Source organism: Coregonus lavaretus (genome assembly GCF_964263955.1).
Source record: "Coregonus lavaretus genome assembly, chromosome: 13".
In the NCBI taxonomy this organism is placed as follows: Eukaryota; Metazoa; Chordata; class Actinopteri; order Salmoniformes; family Salmonidae; genus Coregonus; species Coregonus lavaretus.
In genome coordinates, this window is record NC_140000.1 from 41,593,155 (window position 1) to 41,615,304 (window position 22,150).

At 44.9% G+C, this 22,150-nt stretch overlaps 1 protein-coding gene across 1 annotated transcript in view; it reads left to right on the forward strand.

The window, feature by feature from the left end:
* The first annotated feature begins 11,075 nt into the window (after positions 1 to 11,075).
* The window catches only part of LOC311140391 (protein O-mannosyl-transferase TMTC1-like), a 73,660-nt gene continuing 62,585 nt past the window's right edge, over positions 11,076 to 22,150 (forward strand). The window contains exons 1-2 of the mRNA XM_084175425.1: positions 11,076 to 11,438; positions 16,410 to 16,587. Coding sequence (XP_084031551.1) covers positions 11,146 to 11,438; positions 16,410 to 16,587 — 471 coding nt within the window. The 5' untranslated portion in view covers positions 11,076 to 11,145. The remainder of the gene's footprint in view (positions 11,439 to 16,409; positions 16,588 to 22,150) is intronic.

Here is a 22,150-nt window from a genome sequence, read left to right on the forward strand (position 1 = left end):
GTCCCCAGCTGTCCAGAAAGAGGAGGCAACTGTGAAAGGAGTTTCCTCTGGAATGTTAGAGATGTCCAAATACCACAGGTCTTCTTTCTGCATTTTATTGTCACTATTTGATTCTCTAGTGGAATCAGAGGGCTCTGCTTACAGGGTTGGGAGTCAGATCCTGATGTTTCAGACCGGACGCTTGGATGGGTTTTGGTGAGGCAACTGCTCTCTTGCTCTCCCTCTCTGTGTTAGTATTCTGTGTGTGTTCGGCTGCAGTTTGTGTTCTAGCCCACTGCAGTTTGTACTGAAGACTGTTTGTGTGCTGGACAGTAAGGAGCAGCCAAGCGTTGAAGAGCTGTCGAATTCCGCAGGCAATGGAACCCACAGGAGGGGGTTGTGGTGTGTGTTATTTGTTGTTGACTAGTGTCTGGAGTTGGTTCTCCAGAAAATGTTCTGTTGCAATCTGACTCTGCAATTAAGCACTGCAGTGAATTATGTTCTCAAACAAAAACTCTCCCTCTCTCTCTTCGTCTTTCTCAATGTATAAAATGCCATCAACATGTCCTGTATGACTGAGTGACAGTGTTCAGTAAGTGATGTTGCCTATACCTGCCTCTTCCAGGCCATGCTAGGATAAGGCTGCACTCATCTGCAGTCCCACACCTGTAGAGGAGAAAGAGGGAGCGGTACAGAGAGACCCAGTATAGAAAGTACCAGTTAGAAAGAGTGATGCTGATCACTGTGGGTGATTGTGTCAAAGGTTCAAATGTGGCCAATTATCCATACCAATCTGCACCCTCTTCAGTTAACTCTAGTCTACTGCCCTGGTAATAAGGGAGGGGATTCTCTGGCCACTGTGGCCCATTGAGGGTGCCTCTCCTCCAGCCTGCCTGGTGGCCTCTTCCCCCTGGGGAGCAGATTGGAGGTAATGATGATGGCCATAGACTGTGGTGTGATGAATCACACTGTCTGCAGTGCTGGGCAAAGCTAATCAGATCTGATAGTATAGTCTGACTAAAGCAGAGTATGAGAAGGTCAAAGAAGGGCAGATTTAGAGAGAGAGAGAGACTTATAAGAAACCAAATAACCAATTTCCACAGACAGTTTAAAAGTGAGCTGAAGTCCCCAGCTAACTATTGAGTGGAGTACTGTGGTGTGTGTGTGTTCTCTGGGGCAGCTAACTGCCTGTGCTCGCTCTCTGCAGTGTGTGCCTCTGTCAGAATCACTGACCCATTCACCTGGATGGATGGATTGATGTAGGCAAAGTTCAGGTGAAGTGCATTTTGCGTCACGTGGTAGTTCCCTGCCCTTTATAGCCACCCAAAACACACACACAGAACTCGCTCCTGCATTATCTGTGTGCGCGAGTGAGTGAGTGTGTGTGTGTGTGTGTGTGTGTGTGTGTGTCCAGGGCACAGAGGGACTCTCCACACGCCAGTGAAGCTGAGACAGAGATGCAGACTGACAGCGGCTCTATCTGCCCTACGTGAAAAAGAGGTCCCCAGACTCCACCACGCGTGGTGAGGAATGGGAATAAAATAAAATAAATTGCGTTTCCCAGGCACTGGTCTCAACTTTAGGGAGCATCCACAAACATTGTAGCCTCCCTATTAAACTGGCCTCTGCTAAGAGGACTGGACTTATATGGCACAGGTGGAAGTGTGCTGCCTCGCACTGTACCTATACAGGGTTACTGGTTTAAGTCCCATTCCGGCTGACTACTCCCCCTCCACCGCTGCATTAGTAATAGGATATTTGATTCCTAATGAGGTCTTGGCTACTTTGTAACCCCTGCTCACACATCAGTTAATTGCATTTGCTGTGGTAATGAAGGAGTCTGATTGCATATCATGGGTCATGCGACACTCTCCTGCCCTTGTGCCCCATCTACTGTATCTCCGAAGGGGTTTTGAAAGAGAGCGGTTCTCCAGGTGGGCTGGTCTGTGATTCACTGTCACCTTTCCCGGTCAGAGGAATAAGGCAACCTCAGAGAGTTCCACACACTACATAACTTTATTTCCAGAGGACATATGAGATGGATGTGGTTCTGTACAGAGAAGAGATAAAAAAAAAAAAAATGTTAGTCATTTAGCAGACGCTCTTATCCAGAGCGACTTACAGGAGCAATTAGGGTTAAGTGCCTTGCTCAAGGGCACATCAACAGATTTTTCACCTAGTCGGTGGTGTGGTATATGGCCAATATACCACGGCTAAGGGCTGTTCTTATGTACGACGCAACGCGGAGTGCCTGGACACAGCCCTTAGCCTTGGTATATTGGCCATATATCACAAACCCCCGAGGAGCCTTTTGCTATTATAAACTGGTTACCAACGTAATTAGAGCAGTAAAACTAAATGTTTTGTCATTTAGTATACGGTCTGATATACCATGACTTTCAGCCAATCAAAATTCAGGTCTCAAACCACCCAGTTTATAAACGACTATTAACAACTAGCAATAGTAACAACCAACAATAAATGCACAAGTTTCAATAACAACAACACTCACTCTTGTCCACTTGAAGAGACTGAGGAGGCTCTGACCTGAGCAGGCAGGACTGTCAGGTGTCCTGCCCCCTAGCACCCTATTGGTGGCCTGGTAACAGACGTCACTGGGAGTTAGGGGAGACAGTTTATGATCCCCTAGTCTCTATGGCACTATCAGGTGATGGGTGGAGTGAGCTGCATGAAATTAGAAACCTCACAGGCAGGAAAATCCATAACAGGTTTAGTCTGGAGACTCCGTCCCAGAGCTCTTCATACCTGAGTAGCCGTACCATAATCACCTCTCCTCCTAATGAGCTATTCATCCTCAAGTACACCTGTGAGATTTAATACCGCCTCGTGCTGCGATGGGCCTGGCAGTGGCATAACTGCCCGGGAGACTCGTTTAGTGGCAATCAGCCACCGAGCTATAAGCCTAAGGTAATGTAATCAAACGCTATTGTAGAAAGAGAGAGGCCCACACTCGCCTCGAGAACATGTAACTGTATCATTACCCATGGATAAGCACTGTTTTGGTCGACACGCTCTGTCGTCCACAAGAATATAGGCCTGCCTAGCCCTGCTGAACGGTGCTGCGGTTGATGAGTGCACCATGCATTCTGAAGGAAATTAGCGCCCAGAACGCTACCTTGAACACTCACAGATGCTAGCATCGTTTCAACAAAAAAACAATTTCATGATTTTTAGTCAGAGAGGCCACAGAGAGCAGAAGTTTGGAATATATGGTGTGCAGCAATGTTCCGTCAAACTTTTTCCAGCACTGAGCAAATTTCAGGTCTGCTGAGTGCAAAATTGAACATTGTGAAAATTCTGTGCAACTTCCAGCTCACATTTACTAACAATGAGGCTGTACCCGCTTTAAGTTAAAGTTCTAACAGTGGCCATGTAGCTTACTGTGGCTATTTGATCATAATGTAGGCCTACCAGAGTGGCCTACCATCAAAAACAATGGAGAACATGCATCCCATAACATTTTAACATGGAAATAGCTGTTCTATCATTCAGCCTACAGTAGCAGCTAATGTATTGTGTTCAATGTAGGCCTACATTCCATGAGACTTTTGAAAACCACATGCAGGGCTTGACATTAACCTGTTTATCCACTTGTCCTTCAGACAAGGAGGTGACTGAAAATGCTGTTGTGTTTGATGCAAGAAACCGCTTTACAAAATAAAATGCATTATTATTCTCATACCACTATTACAGAGAAGCAGACAAATTATGCTACCCTCTGCCTATTGGCTACTTAGCTTATTCAAGCCTGTCTCAAAATACAACACTGCCCCTTTAAGACAAAAAAGCTCTTTACCTGACTTGCTTTTCAAAGGTGTATAGAAATGTACATGTTTTGTGCTCTTGTAGGAAGCAATCACTCCCCTATTGCTGACTACAAATTATCTATAACTGGGCTAACTAACTCACTAGCAAAGGATATGAGCAAAATGTGCATGTGGCTACTTGCAGCTTTCGCTTTGATCTCAAAACAAGCACACTCATGACCGTTCATGCTGTAAACACAGTCCAGTTCAAAGTAAATGGCACAGATCCATATATGGCAATGGTCTATTTGCATATAGGCCTACTGCAGCTCTGATTGTTTATGCTGTACTGGTCTGTGTAGAGTACGGGCTGAGTAGTGCACATCAATGCAATAGAATCCTACACCGATGCATTCTGCCTACAACAAAATCTCTTGCATAGTTTGTAAAAGGAAACGTTGATAGTGTTAACAGGGAAAACTCTAGAACACTGGCCACCAACCTTTGAGTCAAGATCATTTTGAGTCAAAATGAAAGCCGAGGTCTACAGCTCATAATTTTTTAACAGGACTTAAAAAACATAAGCCTGTGCAACATTAACCAATTAAAATCAGTACTGTAGCAATGAGGTTTGTGCAGTAAGCTATAGACCCAGTACATTATCACTGCATATTAGCTTTGCTTGAATTGCCCTGCCAATGCATTGTTGTTCGAGCCATTAAAAAAAAAAAATGGAGGTAGGCTATATGATCACACTGGTAATAGATCCGTTGTTGTATTACTTGTGAGGCACAGCTGAGTGAGCACTGACCAAAACTGACACTGACCAAAAAGGGACGCAGTCTTCCTGCTGATGGCGAAACTCGAGTCGCACCGTATTATTTGTGTCTCATGCACAAATTCATGTTGTTACTCCTATGAACAGAGAAAGTGAAATATTCCTCGATATTAAAAAAGACCCAAGCCGCTAATAATAACACAAGACTATAGATACACTTTCCTACTCATTGATTACTGCTGCAGTGCTTGCTGTAGCGTTGAGTGGAAATAGGAAGAACACACATTTTATGGCTTATAAAAGTGTTGCATTTTATGCCTTATAAAAGTGTTGAATACAAAGTGTTGACAGTGCTGAGTAAGAACTTAAACATGAACTCACTCATAAAAACTGCAGCTCTTTGCTGTATTCGTTGACAGTCTCTCTCTAGTCATGGTTTTGAAATCTCACAGTATCAATTTTGCTGTAGCTTTCTTTTATGCCTGCTACTTACTGCAGACACGGTAATCTGAGCCATCCGACAGGCCAGCAGTAGACCTAAGAGTGCACTTGATTTGCTCTCTGGGCCCGCCGGGAAGGCAGAGTTTGTACCTTCACACACACCTGAAATGGTTCAAAATGGCAACTGTTCGCCTACCCGGCGCGCAGGGCAGCTGGATCGGGTGCAACTACCGGCAAACAGCCCGAGACGAATACAAAAAAAAATAGGAACACAAGGCTTTATCGTTGTTTTTTTTACAGAAATGTTTGGCGATCGACTAGGAATGCCTTGGAGATCAACCAGTCGATTGCGATCAACCGGTTGGTGAACACTGCTCTAGAAAATTGAGTGAAGTTCAATCTTGTGCTTCTCTCTGTGGGCTACTCGGGGCTACTGCGCGCTTGCGCAGTTGAGGGAACATTGGTGTGCAGCATAGATACGGACAAGATAACTTTGCTGCGTGTAGCGGCTAGATACATGGGCCTACCTAAGAACAGGTGTTTTTATACCCAGGTGAATAGCATGGTGCTAATGGATGAAACGCATGGTCGAGAAGACGACCTTGACCCGTACAGCCGGAAGACGCCTATCTGCTGGGTGAAGAAATGGCCTGGCGCAGCCTTCATGATGATGTGGATACAGCAACAGTATCATATGCATTTTATAGGACTGGGATGGGCAACTGGCGGCCCACGCCCGCACCTCATTTGAAGGCCCTCCGAATCAATTTCCACCCCAAACATATTTATATAATTTTAGGAACTCAGGTCTCAATTTACTTTTGGAATAGAATACACAAGGTGCAATTTCGATGAAAACATCTCTCCACCCTATGGCAAAATGTGTAGACTTGCAGGAAATTAGCTGTAAAACAACTCATTTTCCTATCTGCCCCATGGCAAAATGAGCAGAATTGCATGAAATTAGTTATACAATTGCAAAATCTCCTGTCCCATGGCAAAATATGTAGGATTGCAGCAGTTGCTTTAAAACTAACATTCTCTACACCCCACGAGCAACTGTGGCCCCTCATGAGTTCAGATTTGTTGTGGCCCCCGTCACCATCAAAGTTGCCCATCCCTGTCATAGGATATCCTATGACCGCACAACCCTCTGGCAATGACTAGAGAGCAAGAGAGGGGGAGGAAAGAGTAAGGGGAGGAGTGCTTGACAACCTGAGTTGGTTTGCCCTTTAGCATGTCTTTCCCAGTAGGCACCCCCACCCCTCCTTCTCCCCAGGTCCAGTCATGCTGGACTCAGGGCACAGGTGTTTGTCTGAAGGTGTTACACGCTAGTTTGTTTCCTGGCAGTGTGTACATGGTTCAGTGATCAGAGTGTGCCCCGGTGTACCCTTTGCCATCCCCCTACTGTGCCAGAGCCCCCTCCCTAATATCCCCCACTGGCTGTAGTGACAGAAAGCTATTCTCAAGTAGTAGAAAGTACAACTGAAGTGTGTTTGTCAAACATGTTATTCATACCCTATTAAAAATGTGCTTTATAACAGAACAATGTTATGTACTTCAAATAAAGGCAAGCAACAGTTAGATTAAAGTCTATTGAAGTAACAGTAAAATGTCAAACAATTAAAATGTAAGGGGGAACAAAATACATAAAAAGACAAGATATAAAGGGCAGGACCAATCGGATTAACCCAAATAGCACTGTAGCAGTAATCAAATGCAATTTATATGCATGTACACCGGGAGAATTTACACATGATCAGCTAAGAATGATATGTACAGCAGTAGATATGAGTAAGCTACTGTATGTCAAGAATCAAGTGTATAAATAAATGTGGTGTATAAACAGTGTAATTAAAATACAATGTACAATAGTATAAATATTATGAGCTACGTCAGATACAGTATTTACATACAGTGTGAAACGGGAAGTGACCAGTGGTTCAATGTCTCTATAGCATGGGACAGCAGCGTTGGCTGCGTGTGTGTGAGTGTGAGGTGTGTGTCATAGCTTGTGTGTGTTTTGTGTGCGTGACTGTGCATCACCTGGTAGACGGCTAGTGTTGGCTGTTCAACAGTCTGGTAATAAAATCAGTTATTTTAGTCTCTCGGTCTTGGCACTGATGCACCTGTACTGTCTCGGTCTGTCGGACGGTAGCCGGTGAACAGTCCGTGGCTTGGGTGGCTGAGGTCCTTAATTATCTTCTTGGCCTTCCTTTGACACCAGGTGTTGTAGCTGGCCTGAACTCTGTTGAACTGTTTTTATTGGTGGAAAGAGGCCTAATGAATGCTGGTGAGCGCCCTTTATAGGAATGTCCCTCCTCTTTCCAGTTGGTTGTTATTGCGTTTTTGATTAAGTTTGATGGAGGTGTGTGGCGGCCAATAATGGGCAGGCTGCCCTCCAGGGAAAGGGGGGGGAGTGAGAGTTTTCTACAGTACTTGTAAGACATTATTTGAGATGACCAGGTAAAAGTGCTGAGGGAGGAGCGCTCTTCTCAAATTGAACAGTAAACTAATCTGAGCCACCCGGTCATGTCACATTTTAGCAGACGCTCTTATCCAGAGCGACTTACAGTTAGTGAGTGCATACATTTTCATACTGGTCCCCTGTGGGAATCGAACCCACAACCCTGGCGTTGCAAGCGCCATGCTCTACCAACTGAGGTACATGGGACTGTCATAAACAAGGCAGCATGGTGGATCTTTCAGAATGTATTTGTCATAAAGTAGACCTAGCCTATATGTTCAAATTCTCAAACCAGTTTTCCTTGGGAAGGCAGATACTCCTTGTATGTAGCCTCGTTATTTTATTGTGTTACTATTTTTGTTTCTTTTTATCTTTTTTAATCTTTTTTTTTTCTTACTTTTTTAACTGCGTTGTTGGGAAAGGGCTCGTACGTAAGCATTTCACGATAAAGTCTACACTTGTTGTTTTCGGCACATTATTTGATTTAAAGCACATAGCCTATACGTTTTCATCACGAGTGCAAACACTTTTTGGGTGTGTGTGTTTGTGTAATTTAGCGCGGTGGAGCGTTGCATGAGTGTCTTGCAGCCAGTCATAGTTGTCAGTCTGTGTTCCTCCCACCGCCACTCATGTACCTGCTGACTTGTCACATCCAGGGACTGTTACACACACTCTGCTGCAGTGAATGAGTGTTAGTAACAAACTTGGGCCCAGTGACAGGGTGCTGGCACACACTCAAACCATGCTTACACACTATTTCCTCACAAGAACACACACTATAGCTTCTGCAAAGGTCTACCATGGGTTAGATACGGTCAGTGATTTCCATTGAGTAACAGTCCTGAGTGGCGCAGTGGTCTAAGGCACTGCATCGCGGTGCTAACTGTGCCACTAGAGATCCTGGTTCGAATCCAGGCTCTGTCGCAGCCGGCTGCGACCGGGAGACTCATGGGCGGTGCACAAGTTGTCCAGGGTAGGGGAGGGAATGGCCGGCAGGGATGTAGCTCAGTTGATAGAGCATGGCGTTTGCAATGCCAGGGTTGTGGGTTCGATTCCCATGGGGGGCCAGTATAAATAAAAATGTATTCACTAACTGTAAGTTGCTCTGAATAAGAGCGTCTGCTAAATGACTAAAATGTATACTGTGTATGCATTAGATCAGCTGACTAACCTGATGTATTATGAGTAGCTGCTCTATGGATGTCCTCCACACTGCTTGAAAATACATTATTTAGTCTGGTCCCTCTGTGCTTGTCCTCCACTGCAGCTGTGTTTTTAGCTCACAGCTCAGTCTTGTCCTGAAGCCTCTAGTTCTCCCACTGTTCAGCTGCTGGTGATAGAAACTATAAAACAGAGAAGGAGAAAAAACATCCTACCCTTGGCTCAGTCTGTCAAGGTTGTGGGGCTGGATTTGCTCACAGCCTCACACACATATAGTATGCTACATACACACGCTGTCCTGCACAGACACAGACACACTCACACACACACACACAAACTCTGTGCCCACCACCCCCACAGGGCACGAAGAGACCTAATTCTCTACCCTTCATTTGTCTGAGAGCTAAAGTCGTCTCAGGCGTCAGACTGGAACTGACAGATATATTAATGTGAGTGGGAACACTCGGAATATTTAAGGGAACTGTGTGTGTGTGTGTGTGTGTGTGTGTGCATGTGTGTGTGTCCATCCTCATCTGTGTTTCTCATATATATCAGTCTGTGTGAGTTGGATTCATCCTAAAGCACTGTTAGCATTATTAAACACCAAACCCAAACAAATTCATACTAGATGTGATTGTGTTGGCATATTTCCCTCCCAACAGATGGTGGTAAAAAAAAAGGCCATTGTAAAAGGATAGTAATTCATCTCCATCAACAGGTGATGATGCTGCCTTGGCACTGCAACTTTATGGAGAGGGTCATTGGCATGGGCACTGCTGGTCGGCTGGTGTTTGGCCAGGCATGGCAGGACAGGAATTGCAATGAGTAGTTTTAACCACAAGAGGGACTAGGGCTATGTTTAACTGGAAGGACATATTCGGACACACACACACACACACCTCTTCTCTATTTTTAAGTGCTACATCAGTTGGAAGTCAAGTACATGTATGTATTTTTCTCCATTAGCCGTATTGTGTCAGCGGGGATGGTTTTGACACTGGCTCTGGACTATCTGAGAGCCGCTGTCTCTGTACTGGGATTGGATGATTCCTTCACCTATTCCTCCTGCATATGAATGTAGCCCTTCGTTACTAGCCATCTTGACTGTACAGGTTTCTGTGGAGGATAGCAGCAGGAGTGTGTGGGGTTGCAGTGCCCAGCTGGTGTGCTTGTAGCAGGGCCTGCTGGATGGATGATCATCATACAACACAACAGCCGTTCCCACTGACCAGGCTGGCACTATAACTGCATTCTGCTGCTGAGGGCAAACTCAACACCAGCCTATTTAGGAATTATTAAAGTAATGCTTTGAAATCGTTTTTTTTTATGTATGGTGTTTTTGGAAAGTGTAGCTTAAACATGCAGACCTAGCAGATGTTTTTTAAATGGATTGATTTTCAGTAGGCCTAGTACAGTAGCCTACAAGGAAGTGGATGGATATTAAATATTATACTCATCATAACCTGCTATGGTCAGGTCAATATCCCACATCGTAACCATCATCATGGTTCATTGATTTATGATTATCTCTCTTGTAAACATGAGTTTATTACCAGTGTCTACACTGAGCTTACAAAACATTAGGAACACCTTCCTAATATTGAGTTGCACCCCCTTTTGCCCTCAGAAAAGCGTCAATTCATCGGGGCATGGACTACAAGGTGTCAAAAGCGTTCCACAGGGATGCTGGCCCATGTTGACTCCAATGCTTCAAACAGTTGTGTCAAGTTGGCTGGATGTCCTTTGGGTGGTAGACCATTCTTGATACACACCGGAAACTGTTGTGCATGAAAAACTCAGCAGTGTTGCAGTTCTTGACACTCTCAAACTGGTGTGCCTGGCACCTACTACCATAACCCATTCAAAGACACTTAAATCTTGTGTCTTGCCCATTCCCCTCTGAATGGCACACATTCCCCTCTTTAACCGGTTTCCTCCCCTTCATCTACACTGATTGAAGTGGATTTAACAGGCGACATCAATAAGCTTTCACCTGGATTCACCTGGTCAGTCTATATCATAGAAAGAGCAGGTGGTCCTAATGTTTTGTACACTCCGTGTATAATAACCCGCTTGGCTGGGTAAGAGTCAGTGACCTCGAGCTCGGGGGCAGAGACAGACAGGGTGAAGGTCTTTGTTCCTCGTCTCTCCCACTCAGACTGACAGCACACCGCCATGTCACTCTGTCACTCTATTAGCGCGTCTCCGCCCAGCCCGTCCTAGACAATCATTCGTTTATTATTGGCCTCGTCTGAAGATAAAGGTCATGTCGGTGCCATCGCAATCGGCTGAAACAGTACGCCGCGCGCTATTGATTTTCGGTCTAGGTGGTGCTAATGAATCTCTAGCTCCAGGGAGGACGGTACTGCGTCGTGCGCATGCGTCAAGAGGCGGCTTCTCCTGTCGCTGGCTGCTTCACAGTCAATCCTCGCAGCCCACAGTAGGCAACACAGTCGACTCGCTACCTGCCTGTCTAGCGGAACGGATATGGCTCCCCACTCACTCCGGCTTTTCCCCAGCCCCAAGCGGCTTGTTGCGAGGCGCGGGCCGACATGACAGTGCACGGACGAGAGAAGACTCCTGGCCCGCTCCGCCTGTCGGTCCCGTCAGAAGCGGGGAGAGGAGTGGGTCGGTATGCGGTGCTGCTGGCTCTGTGCGCGCTGTGCTACGGGAACTCTCTGCACGGGGAGTTCGTGCACGATGATGTGTGGGCTATCAGCAATAACCCCGACGTCCGGCCGGGGTCCAGCCTGCAGAACATCTTCACCAACGACTTTTGGGGCAAGAGGATGGCGGACAACACAAGCCACAAGTCCTACAGACCGTTATGCATCCTCACCTTCAAGTAAGTTCGCTCTCTCCTCTCTCCCCTAACTCTCTGTGGTTATCTTCCCAGCCAAGTCGCTGTAGTTAACTTGAACAGCTGGGTCTCGGGCGGGAATGAGAAACTATGTTGCTGAAGTTGGTGACAATGTCAAAAAATGCGCTGGCCTAGTCAGCTATCCAACCTGTGATCCCGATACAATTGATACCATGTATCGGATCTCCGAAATAGGCTGACGTAATAGGCTAGCCTACTGTGGGTTTCTTCTTGCTATGAGCTGGGTTGAGCTTGATCGATCGCCAGCGTTTATGAACGACGCACATCTGCACCTACCATAAACAAACATGTATGTAGCTTAATGGGTTATAAACAGACTGCTACCGTGGTCCGCTTGCGCAGTTAGTTAAACTTGCTGAAGCGTGCGATGAACGCTGCTCGCTCGCAAGAAAAGCAGATCTTATTTGTGCTCCTTGATCTTAGAATATGCTACAGAAATGCAACTTGAACATTTTTTCAAATAGCCTAGATTCGACATAAAGTATGTTAGCTGGCCCGGGCAGATGTTGACCGTTTTTGCCTACACACTTGTTGCTTGCTGTGGAATCCCTGAACGCGCACTCACTTTCACTTCAATGTATTTTGGCGGATATGTTTTACGCTGCAGAACATTGATAGACCACATTTCGGGAAATGTGTGCTTCAATGTTGTTGCGTCAAGTAAACAAACAGTCGTCGTTCAAGGGAACTTTTCCAGCCAGTGTCAATTTAATGTCCGGGCAGCAAACACTGGAGAGGGCGTGTCACAGGCAGCGCAATGGTACGCGGGAGGGGTCTGGCTCTAGGCGCCAGCATTAGTCAACCAGAAACATTAATAGCCTCAGATTGATGAAACACCTACTACAGACTTTTTGAAAGATGTGTTGATATGAAAACTACAAAAAATAATAGAAACGGAGCATACAGTTTTCTGTCAATTATCTAGCACAGGTGTAGGATTGATAAGATGGTGAAGTGAAGTGTTATAATAATACACTTTTCCAGCAGGTCTTTATGTAATCAGTGAGGGCCCAAAGTGCTTGGTTTTCTTCAGCAGGGCAATACAGTTGAAATATAAACAATAGATAGGCGGTAGATACCCATTCCCTGCCTGGTAAAGCTTTGTGCTTTTTCTTTGCATAGGGCTGTGGACACATACACACCATCCTATGTATGGGACTTATCTATTCTAATACTTTGATTGCTTAGTAAGACATCATCTCCACTGTCAGTCTGTCGCTGTATCCTCTGACCTCTTCTCAGAGCCTGAACCGTCTGACAACCATGAGCTGCTCCACCCCGACACCGTACGATGCGCCAGCCAGAAAATATATTTCAAAGAATTGTTTCTTTCTCAGCGCTACATTCCTCAGTGTTGAGCGTAGATATCAACATCGTCCTTTGAAGAGGGCATATTCAGAGCTGACATATTCAGAGCTGAAGACGCGAGATGCTGATTATGACAACAGAGACGTTGTCAGCTGCTGTGTGTGTGTGTGTGTGTGTGTGTGTGTGTGTGTGTGTGTGTGTGTGTGTGCTGAATCCTTAGTGCACTGGTTAGGGGGAGAGGGAAGGCTGATGTGCTGATGCTTTTAATAGGTTTCTCTCTTTGAGGAGACGGATGGAGCATCTGGTTGTGTAGCGCTCTCCTTCTGGTTCTGCAGTTGGTTAACCACACATTGTTGCCAAGCCAAGCAGCTGAATCTCAATCTACACATAGCCCAAAGCTGGCCAGATGCATTCTCTGTAGTGTGTACGCTCACGCACGAATACACATACACAAGCTACTCCTAGATGTCTGTCTGTCTCATGCCTGTAGTCTAATACTCAGTGACGGCACAGAGAGAAGGGAGGAGATGAGTTGTCAGTGTTGGTACAACAGTGTAAAGACACTCGTCATAACCTGCTGATGCCTCTGTCATATCCTCTGTCCCCTCCAATACAGCCAGGCTGCCTGGTGACAGTTACTGTGTCCTTACAGAGCTGGATACCTGTCTGTTTCAGCATTGACCAGTGTACCACTCTACCTGCACGGCTAAGCACTTCTATCTTGTATCACAATACAGGGACTATAGTGTTGTAGCTAGGCAATGGTAAAACAAATAGGACATCTATACAGTGGTGGGCCTAGTGTTTTTCCTGCTCAGGTGATGTGGTCTGGAAAACGTCCAGATCCTAGTCGTAGGCTATAAGAAAGGCCTCGTTTTTCCTGGTCAGTTCACATTGTCAGGAAATTGTCCACTGTCCAGCCTCTGGTCTCTAATTGAAATGTATTAGTCTTAATATCAGAGTGCACATCTGCCATGACTCACTGAGAAGGGCTATAACCAGATTACATCAGAGGTCTGGCTTACACATGTTCAGGGTTAATACCCTTTCCCCAGGGCATCCTACAACATCCACCATGCATGATCTATGATTTAACACAGGATATAGGAGGGGTGGAGCCTGCTTTTCATCATCACTTAATGGATTGGCCAATGGCTTATATGAGACGTCCCCATTATCGCTTATGTATGACAATCAGCTCTACAGTCTTTCCCCTATTAAAACCCATGTTATATTCTCTTCAGATTCCCTTCTGTCTAGTTTAGTTCTGTTTCAGATTCTCTAAGTCTTTCATCCTGGAAATGTATGGGTTTCTTCACATTAGGAGTCAGACTGTGTTTAATGATGAGAGAAACAGGCTGTTTTACAGAGATGGTGTAATACTGTAATTGAAATCATAATGGAGGGTTGGGATTCTTCTCTACTCTGAGACGGGGGAGGAATCGCTTAATATAATTTTGCAGGTTTTCCTACTTACAAAGCATGTAGAGGTCTGTCATTTTTATCATAGGTACACTTCAACTGTGAGAGATGGAATCTAAAACAAAAATCCAGAAAATCACATTGTATGATTTTTAAGTAATTAATTTGCATTTTATTGCATGACATAAGTATTTGATACATCAGAAAAGCAAAACCTAATATTTGGTACAGAAACCTTTGTTTGCAATTACAGAGATCATACATTTCCTGTAGGTCTTGACCAGGTTTGCACACACTGCAGCAGGGATTTTGGCCCACTCTTCCATACAGACCTTCTCCAGATCCTTCAGGTTTCAGGGCTGTCGCTGGGCAATACGGACTTTCAGCTCCCTCCAAATATTTTCTATTGGGTTCAGGTCTGGAGACTGGCTAGGCCACTCCAGGACCTTGAGATGCTTCTTACGGAGCCACTCCTTAGTTGCCCTGGCTGTGTGTTTTGGGTCGTTGTCATGCTGGAAGACCCAGCCACGACCCATCTTCAATGCTCTTACTGAGGGAAGGAGGTTGTTGGCCAAGATCTCGCGATACATGACCCCATCCATCCTCCCCTCAATACGGTGCAGTCGTCTTGTCCCCTTTGCAGAAAAGTATCCCCAAAGAATGATGTTTCCACCTCCATGCTTCACAGTTGGGATGGTGTTCTTGGGGTTGTACTCATCCTTCTTCTTCCTCCAAACACGGCGAGTGGAGTTTAGACCAAAAAGCTCTATTTTTGCCTCATCAGACCACACGACCTTCTCCCATTCCTCCTCTGGATCATCCAGATGGTCATTGGCAAACTTCAGACGGGCCTGGACATGCGCTGGCTTGAGCAGGGGGACCTTGCGTGCGCTGCAGGATTTTAATCCAGACGGCGTAGTGTGTTACTAATGGTTTTCTTTGAGACTGTGGTCCCAGCTCTCTTCAGGTCATTGACCAGGTCCTGCTGTGTAGTTCTGGGCTGATCCCTCACCTTCCTCATGATCATTGATGCCCCACGAGGTGAGATCTTGCATGGAGCCCCAGACCGAGGGTGATTGACCGTCATCTTGAACTTCTTCCATTTTCTAATAATTGCGGCAACAGTTGTTGCCGTCTCACCAAGCTGCTTGCCTATTGTCCTGTAGCCCATCCCAGCCTTGTGCAGGTCTACAATTTTATCCCTGATGTCCTTACACAGCTCTCTGGTCTTGGCCATTGTGGAGAGGTTGGAGTCTGTTTGAGTGTGTGGACAGGTGTCTTTTATACAGGTAACGCGTTCAAACAGGTGCAGTTAATACAGGTAATGAGTGGAGAACAGGAGGGCTTCTTAAAGAAAAACTAACAGGTCTGTGAGAGCCGGAATTCTTACTGGTTGGTAGGTGATCAAATACTTATGTCATGCAATAAAATGCTAATTAATTTCTTAAAAATCATACAATGTGATTTTCTGGATTTTTGTTTTAGATTCCGTCTCTCACAGTTGAAGTGTACCTATGATAAAAAGTACAGACCTCTACATGCTTTGTAAGTAGGAAAACCTGCAAAATCGTCAGTGTATCAAATACTTGTTCTCCCCACTGTATATGAGGGCGTAATTACAATCTCATGGAGAAATGCTTTTATAGAACCTGAACTAATGGTTTTCAGTACCTGGGTGTGTAATGGAGATTTTAGTGTTGTGTTATAACTTTGTGTGGGTGGGAAAAATGTAATTTGAACAGTCTAATATCTACAGATATGGGATATATTATATGACATTTCCAAATTGCTTAACTCACCCTTATTACGCCATAAAAAAGCTGCTTTAGAGGGAGATCATATGTATTCCAATATACTCTGCTTCCTTCATGTGTAAAATAAATTGGGTGATTAAGGGAAGGGAATATATCCTCACCGAAAACAAAATGAATTTAATTGTATTCAATTCATGTTAGATACCCGTTCTGAATTTAATTGACTGAGGTCAAATGGAATCGACCCCAGCCGTGATTGGTCAATTGGACTGTAGTCATTGGTGATGGTGGAAACTGTAAGGGAGGGTCACAGTTCCCGAGACAGTGTGGCTGTGATACATTAGAAGCGAATGTTTCATATCCTGCAGTTTTAGTTTGAATAAGACTATTTTCTCTCTAATTATGATGGTAAAATGGTGATTACAATCCTATCTCTCTCTCTCTCTATCAGATTGAACATCCTCTTGGGTGGAATGACCCCTCTCTATTTCCATGTGGTCAATGTGTGTCTTCACTGTGCCGTGACCTGTCTGCTCATGCACACGTGTGATCGTTGCGTGTTCGACGACCCCCGTCTGGCCTTCCTCACCGCCCTCCTCTTCGCTGTGCACCCCATCCACACTGAGGCTGTGAGTATGCACACACACACACAACCCCCTCTAGCAGACATGACTCTTCTCAATGACTCCTCCCTCAAATGTAATACCAATGACATGGATTCCTTCACATACTGTGGAGTAACGCTACCTTGTGACACATGCAGTCATCCTCTGACATGGTCATCTGGGACTTACTGTGCCTTCACATGTGAGACAAGCTCAGGGCTCTCACACACCCGTCTCACTACTGGGGAATCAGGTCCCTGTTCAATAAGTCCCGAAAGGCAACCTTCCCGTTTTCATATTACAGTTCCAGCTCCATGAATTTAGTTTTGAATGTTTGAAAAGTAGCGAGGCAAGTTTTACAATTTGGGAAATGTGTGGAGGAGAATTATAATTCATTCTCACAGGTGAAAGAAGAAGAAAGACTGATGTGTTAAAGTTAGAGCTCTGCAGAGGCAGTGGTTGAAACAGAGAGAGATGAAAAGGGTGAAAGAGAAACATGTGGAGAGAGCGAGGCAGAGGGGGAAGAGGAATGTATCAGACGGGGGAGAGAGCAATGGATAAAAGGAGGAGAGGGAGAGAAAGTGAGCAAGAGGGAGTTGAATGAAGAGCAGCAGGGGTGAGAGCTGTGCTATGCAGTTCTAGAGAGACAGAGAGAGAGAGAGAGTAGGGCTGCTCACAGTCTGTGTCTAGCATCCCAATCAGCCTTAGTCTTCTTAAGGGTTAATCCTACAGTTCCCTTCATCATTCCATCTGGCCCCAGTGTGAGCTTCAGCCCAGGCTTCATCGCCCAACCTCATCCCTAAACAATAAGCTAATCGTGGACAAACCAGCTCATAATCCCTTTCCACAGCCACTCAAATTAGTCTTTAGCTTCCTAGCTCATACCAGCACTAGCCTCCCTAGCATAGATTTTCAGGAGCTTCAGTCCCAGTCCCATTTCCACCCAGTGTCAGTCTGCTAGGCAGTCATGCAGTAAGTAGTCAGTCATTCTGAGGGCTGGGGCTGATGCTGGGGCTGTGTAGTGGCAGGTCTTTGGCAGTGTTGTGTCTCTGCAGTGAGTGACTGTGCCAGTGGTGCCAGAGCCTGATGAACTCAGTGCAGTAAACCGGTTACGTCATTAGCCAACTGGAGTTCACTTCACTTATACTGATGAGGAGGGATACACACACACACACACACCCCACAATCAGACAGAGATTAAAAAGTGTCCTATCCCTCATCCTCCCTCTCTGTGAAGCTCCTGGCATCACACAGTCCCTGTCTCCCTATCCAATATGGCTGCCATAAAGATGCAGTCATTCAGTTCTGCAGCCAGTGAATGGAGGTGCTGTTCAAGGCTGAAAGCCCTCTATTCATCCCACTCTCCTCTCTTCTCAATGGTGGCTGCTGAGACAGACTGGTCAGGTCATGTGGGGATCCCACTGACCATCTGTGTGTCTCACTGTCCACTTAGGCACACACATGGTTGGCATGGCGAAGTAGATGTTGTTGGGAAAAGACAGGCCAGACTGACTAGCGTCCTGCCCAGGGGGTGTACTTCAAGCTGCCTCACACTACAGAAACAGGATGGGCCCAGGCCGTTCTGGCTTGGACAAGGCTAATTACTGACTCTACTGTACTAGGGGGTGTGTGGTGGCGTAGTATTTTACCGTAGTAGGGGTGTGTGGTGGAGTAGTACTTTACTGTATTAGGGGTGTGTGGTGGAGTAGTACTTTACTGTATTAGGGGTGTGTGGTAAGGTAGTACTTTACTGTATTAGGGCTGTGTGGTAAGGTAGTACTTTACCGTAGTAGGGGTGTGTGGTGGAGTAGTACTTTACTGTATTAGGGGTTTGTGGTGGAGTAGTACTTTACTGTATTAGGGGTGTGTGGTAAGGTAGTACTTTACTGTATTAGGGGTGTGTGGTAAGGTAGTACTTTACCGTAGTAGGGGTGTGTGGTGGAGTAGTACTTTACTGTATTAGGGGAGTGTGGTAAGGTAGTACTTTACTGTAGTAGGGGTGTGTGCGGTCAGAATAGAGTACTCAAATCCCCTCTAAGGGGACAGCATGCTCCTGAGTTCGTCATGAGGAACACTCTCGCCTCACGCCGTGCCTCATGCCAGGAAGGGTTGTGGGGTTATGTAGGGAGAGAGAGAGAGGGCTAATACACAAACACTCACACGTACACCTGAACACACACATACACACACACAAATCAGTACCAAATGTCCCATTAGACAGTTCCAGGGGGCAGGGTGTGTCTCTAAAGCACCTTCTATTAGAAACTGCTGCAGCCCTAGAGGGGTGTGGCACCGAATGTTCTAGAATGTGTGTTTCTGACTGCACGCAGGCGCGCACACACACACACAGCTGGTACTCCATGGGGTAGGACATTAAAGGTCTGATTTAGATATTTTAAGTGCGTGTTAGGGCTGGGAGTGTTTGTGAGTTTAGATATATTGTTAAAGAATGGGTGTTTCTGTCTGTCTGTCTGTCTGTCTGTCTGTCTGTCTGTCTGTCTGTCTGTGTGTGTGTGTGTGTGTACCGAGATAACACTGCTGAGTCACCTTCAGTCACAGTGGGAGGCAGGGATGGATGGAGGAAGATGAAAGGAGAGGAACAAGAGAGGTGGGAAGTGAAGGATGAAGGGCAATCGGATGAGGGGGTGGGAGAGAAGAGGAAGTTGAAAGGGATGAGAGCGAGGACAGGGAAGGGTGGAAGACTCTTCTCTTCTTCCTCATTAATTAAATATATAAGATGCTGAGCCCCTCCCCCTGCTTTACTGATGCGCTTCTACAGCACAGTTGGTTAGGAGCCTGTAGTCACTTTATCCCTACCTACATGTACAAATTACCTTGACTAACCTGTACCCCCTGTATATAGCCTGGTTGTTGTTATTTTATTGTTACTTTGTATTATTTTTTACCTTAGTTTATTTAGTAAATATCTTCTTAACTCTTTCTTGAACTGCATTGTTGGTTAAGGAATTGTAAGTAAGAAAATACAAAGTGTTGGTATTCCTGATTCCATATATGATCATGAGTCAAATAATGCCTGATGAAAGCACCATCAGGAATAATCCCAACACTTTGTATTTTCTTAAATAAAAACAAACGATTACTCAGTGATTACTCAACAACTACACTAAAATAAGTGCAAAATGCGTGTGAAATCAATATGTTACGTGAAATATGAGTGTGAAATCAATATGTAAACATGGCTCAGACATTGTATAGGCCTATGCTATAATATTTTCTAACAAAGAGAAGAATATGCGTGACTGTAGCATGGAAGGCTACTTCTCATTTCCCACTCCTGGTTAATGTGATTGGCTGTCACTAGCTATGTTTCCATGAACTTGTCCAGTGATATTTTTTTGTCAACATTTAGAACGTTTGCATAGAAAATAGATGCGACAATTGTCTGCTAGGGTGCGTTTCCATTTAACTATCTTGTGTCGATAAAAACAGCTGGACATAATGACGCCACACGAATTTTTTGTTGTTGTTGCAAAAACCTACAGTGTCGAATAAAATGTTTGTGGTTGTAGTGTTTCCATTACCCATTTAGGCAAAATGTGAATGAATAAATTGGTGACAGACTGTATGCCCTCCCACATATCTGTTTCATGTCTCAGGTATAGCCCGCGAAAGCTAGCGTGTATAGAATGCAAACATTTACTAATATTAACCATATTCTAATAATTATCATGTGCCAACATATCGCCATGGTCCGTGCCATGGTGAAACTTGCAGTACTGTAGATCTTAAATAAGTGGTTGGTGAAACTTGCCAGCCAACCAGAAAAGCAATTCTGGCATTATTGAATGTCAGGACCCTTGACGTGCAAATATATATTTTTTTATAGTTGGAAAAATAGGTTTTGCAAGCAGCAGGCATTTACAATTAAATGTAGAGTGGAGCTTATACGTACATGATGACCTTCAAAAGTATTCGGCAATCATCATTTAATAAGAAAGTTAGACAAAATAAATATCCACCCCTGTCAAACGGATACAAATGTTGTCGATATTTTGAAAATTTCTCCTGTATCTGCTGTTTCCATGACACATGTCGCAAATATTGTTTTGCGTCATTGCTTTTGTCGAATAAATCTGGGCCAATGGAAACCTGCCTACTGTTAAGTAGCTCTCTGTAGCCCTGGAGGTCCATCCATCTGTAGTAAACGCAACACAGGGTGCATTGGCCAATTCATTGACAATTTCGGCTTTAGCTTGCTTATATAGAGCCGATACTACCGGTTTGCTGAAATGGGTGCGAGAGGGCGAAGTTTGTAGCGTGGCTCGAGCACTTTCACGGGGTGCTGAAATCCCCCATTCTCCTCAACATACTCTCTCTGTCCATCGCCGTTGTAATCTACTGGGAAGCCCAAATGTTACCAAACTGGAGATTTAAATGATGATGGAGAATCCTGGTTGAACGACCCCACCACTCGCCATCGTACAGCACTAGTTCCTGGCTGCGCCTTATAAAAGGACAGTTTGAAATGCGCCAATTAACATTTGAATTGTGATTACAACGTGCGCATAGGTTATAGTTTTTTTTTTAACGGAATAGCCTGATGTATTTTTTTTCCAGCTCAGATTTACGCAAGAGGCCTAAAACGCAGTGTAGGCCTAGTGTTTTGTAAATATATTTTGTATGTATTCATTCGGATTCACAGTGCGGACCGAACCAAGGTCCCAGTACCCTAACACCTCTACTACACACACACACACACAGACAGACAGAGAGACAGAGGTTGGCTCTCTTGCCAGTTAGATTAAAAGGTTCTGGGACCAACTGTTATATTTACCGACTCTTTGGAGGGTGGCAATCAATCTACATCTTCCTGTCCTTCTCAGTTATTGCTATCCCTCTCCTCCTTATCCCTCCCTCTCTTCATCCCCATCTTCCTATCCTGGAGGTTTTGAGATTTATGATCTCACAACTCCTATCTGACCCTGTTAATCTCTGTCTGACTTTCTCTCTCTCTCTCTCTCTCTCTCTCTCTCTCTCTCTCTCTCTCTCTCTCTCTCTCTCTCTCTCTCTCTCTCTGTCAATTTAAGGGCTTTATTGGCATGGAAACACATGTTTACATTGCCAAAGCAAGTGAAATAGATAATAAACAATAACAAATTAACAGTAAACATTACACAAGTGCCAAAAGAATAAAGACATTTCAGGTGTCATATTATGTGTTGTAATGATGTGCAAATAGTTAAAGTACAAAAGGGAAAATAAATAAACATAAATATAGGTTGTATTTACAATGGTGTTTGTTCTTCACTGGTTTCCCTTTTCTTGTGGCAACAGGTCACAAATCTTGCTGCTGTGATTGCACACTGTGGTATTTCACCCAATAGATATGGGAATTTATCAACATTTGATTTGTTTTCGAATTCTTTGTGGGTCTGTGTAATCTGAGGGAAACATGTGTCTCTAATATGGTCATACCTTTGGCAGGAAGTTAGGAAGTGCAGCTTCAGTTTCCACCTCATTTTGTGGGCAGTGTGCACATAGCCTGTCTTCTCTTGAGAGCCAGGTCTGCCTTCGACGGCCTTTCTCAATAGCAAGGCTATGCTCACTGAGTCTGTACATAGTCAAA